Below are 12,378 nucleotides of genomic sequence, written 5' to 3'. Positions count from 1 at the left end.
AAAAGAAAAGAAAAAGAAGTATGATATCACTTCACAAAAGAAAATTGCTAATTTGGTTAAAAAATGTAAAAGAATTTTCTAGATGTGAGGATAAGCTTTATAAATGGCCTGATTTCAGATACTGATAACCAATTTTAATTCCATTCAAGAATATATAAGTTCGTTAAGTGGGAAAATAAAAGTGGAAACTTCATATTAATTTAAAATGTTAATCCTCAATGATAAATCAGTTGTGCTCCCAAAGGGATATTTGTTTGGTTTTTTTTTTTTTTTAAGATTTTTTTATTTTAGAAAGAGACAGAGACAGAGCACATGAGTGGGGCGAGGGGTAGAAGCAGAGGAAGACAAGCAGACTCCCCACTAAGCGGGGATCCCAATGTGGGGCTCAATCCCAGGACCCTGAGATCATGAGCTGGCCTGAAATCAGGAGTTGGATGACTGACTGAGCCAGCCAAGTGCCCCACAAAGGGATAAGTTTACGTCCAAATAATGGTCATACTTGGAATAAATATTACTTATTAATAGTGTGAATATGACTAGACTATGACTAGATTCCCAGGCTAGCCTACCAAAGGGTTTTTAACCAACAACGACCATTACTTGCAGCAGCATGGAAGAAGTCTGAATTCAAAGTAGAAGGGCCCATGCTCCAAGCACTAAATCAATCCTGGGTAATATTCTGAAATGAAGAAAAAACCAATTTGGGGCACCATCTCAGTTTAATATTTTCAACCTCCCTCCAGTGTCCACCTCTGCTTCAATCTCTTTACCCTAACGCTGCTCTAAATGTTCACTATGGTGTATTATCACCCAGAAATAGTTGGTGTGTTCCAATTACCTACTTTTCTTCTCACTGCACGGACATCACAGATGTGTAGCTCAATGCTGGTTTTGAGTTCCTCTAGTTGTATATTGCAGAATACAAGTTTCAGAGTAACAAACAATAAGGATCTGTTGATCTCTTATGCCTGTAATGACTAGTCTTCACAACAGAGCATGAAAACACTCATTTCCTCAGTGCAGCTGATTCAAGCTGTGTATCCCTGGAAGTAAAACACTTACCAATCCCTATCCTGTGCTAGGCATATACGAGGGTGCTGAACCACAGGTTCTCAGTTCATCTCTACCACAGTCCTTAAGGCTGATGGTGTTAGAACGAAAAGACCTTAAGTTCAGGCAGGCTACGCCATTTGTTCAAGGTCGTTTGGCTGGTTAAGTGCTGAAGTTAGAATTTCTATCTGTCTGACCCTCAAGCCTTAGGATTTTAACTCTTCCTGCTCTATAGCATGCTGTTAAAAAGGACCCAGTGAGCTAATTTTATACCAAAATATGGTCATCATTTCAATATTCCCTAAAAATGTGTAAATATACATTTATTAATCTAAGTGAAACTCTAGTTGGTATAACTTCAGTCAGGAGACAGATAACTTTAAAAATAGTAAAAATCAGGCACATTGTGAATGGATGTTTAGACTGAGTGTCCCCAACTAAGATGCAGTTAGCTGTGCTTAGGAGCACCTGGCCCTTTGGTCATCTACACAAATGACTATGCCCACTGGGTAAACTAGTCATAGTCAACATACACAGCACTTCATAGCTTATCAAGTTCTTTGACACATAATCTCACCTAAAGCTCAGAAGCAACACTCTGAGCCCAGTACACTTTACAGAAGAGAAAACAGGTCTAGGACTTGACCCAAGCATAGAACTGTAAGTGACAGAATGGGTCCTGAATCTAAACCCTAAATCCTTTTGAGTCTTTTTCTATTAACCTACCCTACCTCTTGTACTCATAAACCTGAAGTTCTTCAACCAATTTAACCTCTCTCCCTAGAGAAATAGCCAACAGGAACAAATTCTGCATGATGGGTGGATGGCAGAGAGCTTCTAGCAAATGTTTGTGGGTGGATCATTTGTTAATCAGATGTGTACAAACAGGGACCGCCTATACCAAATAATTTTTGCCTACTCCTTTGTTATTTTACAACACAGTGTTTTAATTCAATGAGATTTATTCAATTAAAAAATATAACCTTCCTTTAAGTTATGGGAAAATGTATTTAAAATCTATTTTTTTTAATTGTGCATAAAGTTGTGATAATAGCCTAATAGTCAATAATTCGAACAAATCCCTAAACTGGCAGAATTTCACTAGGTGTGAGTACAACAATCAGTGATTGCTGACCTCTGCTTCTACTCCTATTTACTCCAAAAACACTTGGAAACACTAGTCATTCATCCGTTCAACGAATGTATATTAAGCACCTCCCTTCACCTACACTGAATCTACCATATATAAGGATATCTGCTAGGTGATGGTAACACAGCTGAACAAGAGACAAGGTTCTTGGCCTCAGGGAACTTAAAATCTAGTTGTGGGGGGGCGCCTGGGTGGCGCAGTCATTAAGCGTCTGCCTTCGGCTCAGGGCGTGATCCCGGCATTCTGGGATCGAGCTCCACATCAGGCTTCTCCGCTGGGAGCCTGCTTCTTCCTCTCCCACTCCCCCTGCTTGTGTTCCCTCTCTCACTGGCTGTCTCTCTCTCTGTCAAATAAATAAATAAAATCTTAAAAAAAAAAAATCTAGTTGTGGGGACAAACAATAAAAAAATTACAAAATGTGGTAACTTCTATGAAGGAAACAGAGTGCTGAGACAGCACAACAAAGGACATCTAGTTTAATAAATATAACAGCAGCTAACATTAACTGCGCACTTTAGATAGTGCAGTCAGAGAAAGCCTCCTTGAAAAATGACATTTAAGCCAAGATCAGAAGGAGCCATCCGTTTGATGCCTGGAGAGAAAGGCTTTTTAGAGGCAGAAGGAATAGTCCATACAAGGCCCTGAATGATAATCAAAACTTACAAGGTAGTCAGTGAGGCTGGGCATGGTGAACAAGGAGAAAAAAAAACGCAAAAAGCCTTATTACTGGATGAATAGCTTTCATATAAAAAGGAAAATGTGAAAAAAACTCAACTTGGATTATTGCTAAGTATCATTAGTATTACACATCGATCACTAATATTTTGACTTGGTACTGGCATTGTTACCCAGTCTATCCTGTTTCAGTTTAATATGAAAGTCTGATATAACGAAGGAACTATTCTGATTTTTCATTCATTTGAGCAAAGACAGAATTAACTATTGAGAAATTGACTTTGGTTTACATACTGAAAAAGAAGTACTGTCCCAGGTACTACAATTCTGCTTTCTCACTACAGAAAAAGATCAATATTAAGTTAGAATTCTAAGTTTGATATTAACCTGTTGTTTTTTTTTTACATATTACCTCAGTTTTTTAATACCCTCAGCCTCAAATGGCGGCGGGGGGGCATTCCCATAACTAGATACAAAGTTGAGAAGACAAAAAAGTAAATAAAATCATTTAATCATTTTTTTCTATATTTGCTCACAATGTAGAATGCTCAGGTTCCATGGCTTTCTTCACTTTTTGAAAAGGAAATCACCTTTTAAATCATGCGCCCTATATACACATTAGCCTCTCAAGTCTGCCTTCCAATTATCTTTTTTCTCAAGCTTCAAAGAAATGACAGTGTTCCATCCACTGAATCATTTCCTTCTTACTAGATGACTGGCGAAAACATAGACAGGGAATGTCTATATCCATCCCGTTAGTGTCTAATTTCAGAAGTTATATCAAGTCAGCAACTATTTAACAGCTACTAATGTGTCAAGACCATCAGTGTAAATGGAGGATAGACCAAGAGTAACTTGTGACTGCAGATCACAGTGTGTTTACAAAATATGTACAGTTGAATTAGCCCCTTTTTGTCCTCCCCAGCTTTCTCTAAAGAACTGACTTCTTAGAGTATGTCACATAATAACAAAAGCAGTTCAGATTTGAATGTTTACTACGTGCCAGCCATAGTTCTAAGCACCTTAAATACATTTATTTAATCCTGAAAATAACCCTAAGTAAGGTACTATTACTTCCCCCATTGTAAAGATGAAGAAGGCGAAGCAGAGAAGATAAGTTTTCCAAGATCACAATACTTACCAGAACTATTTTGTTTTCCCCGCAAGCCAGTTTGGTACCAGTATTTTTATAATATTTTAACATAACTCATTGCTGTTACCCATCAGAGGATTAAGAGTATATACTTGAGCCTGCTTCAAATCTGGGTGAGCCCTCTTGTTAGCTGTGTGACCTTGGGTAGCTTACCAAATCTCTCTCTGTGACTCAGTTTCATTGATCTATAAAATGGAGATGACAAAAACATCTACTTCCTTGAGCAACTGTGAAGATGACATGAATTACACATGTAAACTACTTGGAACACTGCCTGGCACATAGTATGCACAAGAGTTAGCTATTACCATTAATATTACCACCACCACCTCCACCTGGGAATTTCATGAAAGGCTGCTCAACTTAATCTAGTCAACATTTCTTTTCCTCAGACACCTGTCATTTCTCTTGTTTGGTTTACACTGGCTAACAATGAACTATTTTCAGCAAATAAGCAAGGCAACTAGTTCCCTTGCTCTTATTTTTTTTCTAAGTCTTACCAGTTCTTTCCTCCTATCTCCGTCGCCTGGGAAGGAATTGCTTGAGGCTAACAGGGTTGCAGTATACCCTAAGCAAGTTCATAAGCTGCTGTAATACTAAAGCTAAAACCTAAACTTTCATTATAATAAAAAGGAGGGGGTGGGGTCTCTTAATTCACTAGGCTGCTACAACAAAATACCAAACACTAGTGGCTTATAAATCACAAAAACTTATTTCTCACAGATCCAGAGCCTGGGAGATCCACAATTAAGGCACCAGCAGATTCAGAATCTGGTGAGAGCCAGCCAGCTCATAGATGACTGTCTTTTCACCATAACTTCAGAAGACGGAAGGGCTTTCTTGAGCCACTTTCATAAGGGCACTAATGCCATTCATGAGGTCTCCATCCTTATGACCTAATCACCTCTCGAAGGCTCCACCTCCTACCACCATCACTTTGTGCGGTTAGGATTTCAACACATGCGTTTGGTGGGGGATGGGGGGAGGAGACATAAACATTCAATCTATAACAGGGGAAAAAACTAAGACAGTACTCTTCTCAGTTTTAACTTCAAAAAACATCTAATTGTTTGGTATTTTATTTGTGGAACAGGTTTTACACCAGTAGCGTTTGAGAATCATAAATGGCCTATAATATGCATTCAAATATGAATTGAAACAGTATGTTTAAATTGTTAATTTCTTGATGATTTACTAGATTTTATAGGTCTTGGTCTTTTGTAATTGCTGATAAGCTCAGATAACATCCTTAGATATGTCTGGTGAAAAAACTGTTTCTAACCAAAGCATAAAGCATAGCAAGCTAACATTTATTTTTTAAAATAAAAAGATTTTGATTCAACTTAGATTTTCATACAATATCAAGAATTTAGGACTTTAGAAATACCACCTATATAACACAAATAATGATTAAACATTAAAAACATAAAATATTTTCATTGTTTCTATGTAAAAACCATGCTTTATACTTCTAATACTGGGCATTCAATATCTATCTAAGTCTAGGTCCAAACTTTGTATCCTTGAGTATAAGGTAGAGTAACATTGCTGAACCTCCCAGCCGCCTGGCTCTGATCAGCAGTTAACGCATTTATTAGATTTAAAAATCTATTCCCAGGAAGCTTAGTCCACCTATTCCTCCCCCCACATTTTAAGCTATAATTATAATTACAAATGACAGTATAAAGAAATTATACATATGTGAAGCATCCTTTCATAGCTTTTATATTTTCTCAGATGACTATATTTTAAAAGCCGATTAAATCTGCTTGAACCTTAGCACTATGAATGCTCAACAAAAGAGTATGAGGTTATATTGCACATGTATTTCCTTTCCTCTGTTGAACATTATTTTGTAACTAGCCAACCATTAAGCATCTAAAATGTCTTTTTTTTTTAAGTTTTATTTATTTATTTATTTGAGAGAGAGAGAGAGAGAGAGGGAGAGAGAGAACGCCGGCAGGGTGAGGGGCAGATGGAGAAGCAGACTCCCTGCTGAACAGGGAGCCCAATGCGGGGCTCGATCCTGGGACTCCAGGATCATGACCTGAGCTGAAGGCAGACACTTAACCAACTGAGCCACCCAGATGTCCTGAGCATCTAAAATGTCTCAACATGATAAAAGGTACCATTTATTTGAAACCTACTATGTGCTAACCACTGTCATATTTCATTCTAACAACTATGAAAAGTTAGAATTATTCTCATTGTACACAGAACCTGAGACTCTCAGGGATTAAGTAATTAGATGAAGATTACCTAGCTAACAAGTAATGGAATGAGGACACAAACATAGATCTGATGTGCTAATGATAACATCAAAGATTCATCTTTGGCTACACTGCCCAAGTAATGTTATGTAACTACTTTAAAATTTAAAAAAAATATTTTTTAGGGGAGCCTGGGTGGCTTAGTTGGTCAAACGTCCAACTCTTGATTGCGGCTCTGTTCATTATCTCAGGGTTGTGAGACCCAGGCCTGGTGGGGCTTGGTGCTGCTCATGGAGCCTGTTTAAAATCCTCTCTCCCTCTCTCTCTGCCCCCCCCCCAATTTTTTTGTTTTTGTTTTTCTTTTTTACCTCAGACTGTGGTAAAATACTATTAACTACTGTGAAATGTAGCCTTTATCCTATACAGTAACATCTTAATTATCTGAAAGTACAGTAGGAGCTCTCCTAAGTGACTTTCCCTTAATCAGATCCACCAATGCTTTCCATAGCCTCCATAAAAGCAAACTGGCAGACAATTGCAGCAAATAGGGTACTTTCCAGTTGTCTGCACATTTCTTTTTCTGCTAGTTGAGTTGTATGCTTAACTAGAATCTGGTGTCTGTACTCAAAAGTTGTTTATACCACCCTATTTATAATAACTAATTTATTTAAATATTATATAAACCAATGAAATGAGTACAAAAAAGTTATTTCTGTGACAACTGCTGAATGCTTTGGAAAGAACATATTTGATGAACATATATTCCTTCTTCCTCCAAAACAATTTCCTATTGACTTCTCTGTACACAAGACACATATAAAATTCTGTGAAACATTAACAAATAATTTTAAAATGTTTTTAAATGTAAAAGATGTCATCCTCAGATTGCTCTGCAAAGTCTTATTCTACGTTTAAGAAATCAAAACTAGAAATCTCAGGGGAAGGGAGGTGGGGACTAGAAATTTTAGGTTTATATTATTGGTGTGATTTATACAAGAAAGATCATACATAACTCTGAGAAACATATCCCATTTTACCTCTCTAAAGAACCTTGAGCCTAGAGAAAAAGACAGGTGAAATAATTAAAGCTGTTATTTTTATGGTTCTTCACTTAAACCGACTTTTTTAACTAGCCAACCAACGACTTATTTAGAAACTCCCTGAAGCGCAGCTGTATCCTGCTAAGCAAATATCTCAGTCTCTCTCTACACTGGAATTCACATACTTCACTCAGATTCTGAAAGAAATCTGAAGGGTTCTCCTACTTACTCGTATTTTATAGAGAACTCAGTGTTAAGTATGGCTACTGAGTTCTCTAGCCCAGAGACTAAAAGCAGGGAAATTAAATGGAGGCAAGAATAAACATTTTAACAACAAAGACTGTTGACAGCATGAGAATTTAAAAATCAGATCTTAACCAAAAAAAAAAAAAAAGGCTGAAGTGATTTAAGCTAGAGGCAAAAAAAAAAAAAAAAAGCTCATACATTTAAATTCTCAATAGGGCATTTCTACCCCTATTTTAGAGGTCTGCCCACATATCATGATTACAATTGAAAATATATTTTTGGCGTTTAAAGAGTAAAGTTTTAATTATATATAAAATTCACAGTTTCTTAGACACCAATGTAGGAAAAAAAATGAAATATTACTGTCATCTAGCTAAGTATTGCCCATCATTGTGCCTTTGCAACCACAGGTCAAGAAATCAATTCAGTGGGTTGTGACAGCAAATTTTAAAAACAGAAGTAGAACAGAAAATCCAAGACCATACTCACATAGTAAGGGTATGTTTTGTGAAAAGCTTATTTCTGTTTATCTATACTATTTTGCAAAATAAAAGACATTACTTTAAGGCCATGGGCCTAAAAACCCATATTATTATTATTATTATGAAATAGAGTCTCAATACTAAAGTTGCAATTCTATCATTTTTACATCATAATGCTAAAGAAAGCTAAAATTTTAAAGAGAAAAAAGTTAGAATTCTGAGTTTTAATGAATAAATGTATTTATTTTTCCTAGTAATCAGTATTTGTGTGTGGATGTGTGTGTATACACACATATATATGTGTATACACACACACCCCTATAGCATATATAAACACACATGCACACACATAACATTTTATTGTGTTTGGTACTAGTTTTGGCTAAAATAGAGATGTGCGCAATTATTTTTTAAGCTACTTACAACCTTAAAGCAAATTTTAACAACAACAAGAAGTCCAAAACAAATAGCAACTTTGATTTTATTTGCTTGTTTATTCTGACATGCAATTACTGATCTTAGGGCCATTTTTCCAAAGTCACCAATATAATCTAGAAGTTTCAACTTGGCATTTTACACAAGCAACCTCTTTAGTAACAATACACTTGATAGTATTTTCATGCATACATAGCTGATTTTAAGAAACAGCCAAACACTTAAAACTAATTTAAACCACTACCTTAAGTATGGCTTTCTCCACTTCTTTCTAGTGCATTTTAAAAGACACCATTACCAAAGACATATTTTAACTAGAAAATAAAATTTATCTTTTAATACACTTTGAAAAAAAAATACGGAAATAACCAGTTTATTACATAGCTTTTTAAAAATGAGCATTTAATTCATAGGAAGATAAATTAATATTTCCAATCTTAAAGCCTCAACTCTGTCATTTAGTCCAGCTCCCTACCAAATACAAAAATACTCTTCCAACAGTATTGCTTGGAATCAAACCCCCATCTGACTGAAAAGTCTTCACTCCTAACTACTACTATATTAATAATCTTCTCAACTTGGTCCTTGCCATTAATCAAAAGAAGACTGATAAATTAGTTTTTAATTCCGTTGAAGTCCTTGAAAAACAGAGTATGCACTATTCTAATAAATCCCGAAAATACAGGTTTAGAAAGGAAATGACCCATTTACTTACACTGATATTTAAATAAGGCCCTGGAGTACTTTGCAAACTTTCAAAGTTTGCCTAAAGCACAAAAATCAGCTAATAAAAGCAATAACCATAAAACGGTATTTGTCAACTCAATCTTAAATTTTCTCAATTTATCAAGTTCAAATTCTCAAGTTGAAAAAGTTTGTAAACTTTAAAGTTGAAGTTAGATTGACTCTACCTAAAAATTAGTAATGTAAATCTAAAATGATGTCAACTACTGTGCCTGAGATATAAATGTTATTCTTGATCATCACATTTTGAGTTACACTAGAGTATCTCTCGAAACTACCACTTTACACTTTTAAAGAATATATCCTCCCACCTAGAACCTAACTTTCCTTCCACGTGCCCTTCTCTATCTCACCAGCTGGAACCTGTAACAGAAGCAAGTAGTCACATGTAATAGACAAAGAATTGATCCTGCCACAAAATTAGGTTAACACTTACAAAATGGGGCACAGAAAGAAAAAAAAAAAATCCTTCTTAAATAAGTCATTTACCTCGGTCTGGCTTCATTTTCACATCCAATTTCCACCCAGGGTGCTGTGAAATACACTTGTGGGTTCTTTCACCAGGTTTGCTGCTGATTCTGTGGCTAGCGCTCCGTTTTCAAAATGCTAAAAGGGACCAAAATAAAATTAATCTAGTCCTGCTCCGACACCCGGACCTTGCAAGAAACCTACTGTTAACAGGCCTCTTCCTGGCACTAACTGCGGTGACAGCACCATCGGCAGCTCTGAAAAAAGCAAAACTCTGTGCACCGCCGCCCCCCATCTCCTCGGGCCCCAGCACCCCTCTTCCCCGCCCGTGTGCTCTCCAGGCCAAAGTGTCCTTCCTTGACACAGCGTCTCTGAACCAAAGAAAGATCTATTTATAACCTGGACGTACAGGCAAGGAGAAAAAAAGGTTCAAGCAACACAAGCTAACTAACCCCTTTGTAAAAAATGCCGCTGGGAACAGTGGCACCTCCGCAGTGGCTGGTATAGAAATTCTCCGTCCTGGTGCCTGGGCGCAGGAAACTCTTCAAGACCCCTAGCGCCTCGCCAGGAGCTCCGCCCGCCCCGCAGGGCCTCACCTGTATAATTACCCTCTGGCTAGCCTTCCTGTAGCAAGCGCGGCCAAGTTTACACAATAAAAGGGTCAGAAAGAAACGCGAGTCATCTCCTCGCGCCCAGCCCCCAGCCCCAAACGAACTCTACTGGGCTGTCCCGGGTCGCCCCCGACCAAGCCCCCAGCCTGCGTGGCCAGGCCTGAGGTCGGCCCCAGGACGGGTGTTTGCGGCTGGGCGCTCGCCCCTGCTCGGCGCAGCCTGCCCTCTGCGGGCCCCTTCCGTCCCTCCACGGCCCCGGATTTCCTTCAGCCCCGCCGCACCGAGCGCAGCGCCTGCCCCTCTCCCCGCCGGAGAGTTGTTTTCATGGCTCCCTCCGCCGACCTCTGCTGACTAACTCGCTCTGCTCTCCCGTCCCAAACCCTCCTCCTGTTGGCACTTCTCTCCGCCGCTCACCCAGCGGCTCGCATCACACTCCCACCTCAGACCCGAGGCTCCGAGAGGCGCAGGGCCGGCGAGAGCGGAGTGTAGCGCGCAGCGGCCCCCCGGGCTGCGTTAGAGGACCATGGGGGCCCGAGACCACAAGCCCGACGCGGCTCCCCGGCGCCCCTGTGGCCATCCACCCCCGCCTCAGCCGCCGCTTCGCTCCGCTCCCAGCGCTCAGCCCGTCCCCCTGCCCGACTCGCACCCGAGCCCCGCGGCCCCCGGGCTTCGCCCGCCCGTCGCCCCGGCCGGCCCGCTTGCCCCGCGCCTCTGCCAGCTCCTCGCCCGCCCGCTGTCTCTAGCTCTGGCGCCCCAGCTCCCGATCCCCCTCGCTCGCCCAGTTCTTTCTCTGCTGTTTGCCCTGTCAAAACACTGCCCGGGTCACGTGTCCCAACAACAGCCAACCCACCGCTCGTCACTTCCTCCCCAGCGGCCTCCGCGGCGGGCGCCCGGTTGTTATGGTAACACCCCGCGCCCCGCGCGCCCCGGGGCAGTAGTCCGGGGGGCCTGGGCTTCCGTGCAGGTGCCCGCGGCTGCAAGGGCTCGGGGGATGGCAGCTGCGAGGGGCCGGCAGAGCCCGGGAGGCTGGAGAGGCCCCGGGCGCTGCGACCGCGCTCGGGCCCTGCCTGCGCTGAGAGCCAGCTGCGGTGCGTCTGGGACCAGGAACCGGAGCTGCGCTATTAGAGCACGGGGTAACTGGGGAGATGTCATCCAGGGCCTGCCCCAGACGTGAAGGATAATTATAGTCTCCTCCTCCTCCACTTGGGATGTTGGCTCTGGCTTGTGACCGAGCCCGATTGGATTGCAGCACATGGTGGAACCCGGGTCTAATGTGGCAGGGACGGGAGAGTGGGCAGCCATGCGCAAGGAGTGAGGAGTTTAAGGACAAGAAGCCCCTCTCACCCTAGATTTCCCCAAATCACTAGAGATTTTAGTAGGATTCGGAGCCCAAGCTCCCGAGATACTCGCTGTGCTAAAAATAACTTTTATAACGTCTAAAACATTGACTCACGGCAGGAGGACACTTTTGACACCGTGTTATTGTTGAGGAGCTGTAATTTTGTTGTCCTATAACAATGTGACATGATGACATTTCGTGTTGTGATGTCGTGTCATCACTTAAACACAAACAGATGACAAGGATCTGCTGTAATTAAAAAAAGCAGTACCAACAAGGGCTGAAGCTATTAGCTACTCAGTTTATAGACAAAGTACATATGGAGTTGTGAGCTTAAAACAGAGACAAAGAGAAGTACAAAATTTGCAATGCTCTTTGGTTTCATCTGAAAAAGTTTTTTTTTTTTAGAAGTAATTTTGCATACAAGAATCAAAACAGGAAAGTATTAGGGTAGGTCTGAAGATGATTTACGTTAGTCTTTGTACTCTTCTGTGGTTTCCAAAGCCTTGCAGTATTACTTTTACATCAGACAAGTTTTTTTGTAAAGTACAAGATTGGAAATTGCATTTTTTTTTTTTGCCTCTCTCTACCAAATACATGAAATTCCAATTATGGAAAAATACTAATTTTCTAGAGGTTTTGATATGTACAGTAAAAGTACATAGACAACTGCAGTGATTAACTTGAAGACTGTATCTAACCCAGACAGGGCAGAAGATTCAGGAGAGTTACATTTCATTCTCAGGGGAATGTTCTGGTATTATGAAGAGAAACT

At 40.3% G+C, this 12,378-nt stretch overlaps 1 protein-coding gene across 4 annotated transcripts in view; it reads right to left on the bottom strand.

Moving 5' to 3' along the window:
- Positions 1-10,927, bottom strand: part of FAM214A (family with sequence similarity 214 member A) — an 89,501-nt gene extending 78,574 nt beyond the window's left edge. For 2 of the 4 annotated variants that reach the window (XM_008705985.2, XM_008705986.2), the window contains exons 1-2: positions 10,106-10,876; positions 9,675-9,791 (exon numbers count right to left, since the gene is read on the bottom strand). In XM_008705985.2, coding sequence (XP_008704207.1) covers positions 9,675-9,690 — 16 coding nt within the window. In that variant the 5' untranslated portion in view covers positions 9,691-9,791; positions 10,106-10,876. The other 2 variants (XR_005831978.1, XM_040620625.1) reach the window with 2 other exon arrangements.
- Between the last annotated feature and the right edge of the window lie 1,451 nt (positions 10,928-12,378).

This window comes from Ursus maritimus, unplaced genomic scaffold, assembly GCF_017311325.1.
Source record: "Ursus maritimus isolate PB19 unplaced genomic scaffold, ASM1731132v1 scaffold_35, whole genome shotgun sequence".
NCBI classification, from domain to species: domain Eukaryota; kingdom Metazoa; phylum Chordata; class Mammalia; order Carnivora; family Ursidae; genus Ursus; species Ursus maritimus.
Note: the sequence above shows the minus strand (reverse complement) of the source record. Positions and strands in the feature narration are given on the sequence as shown.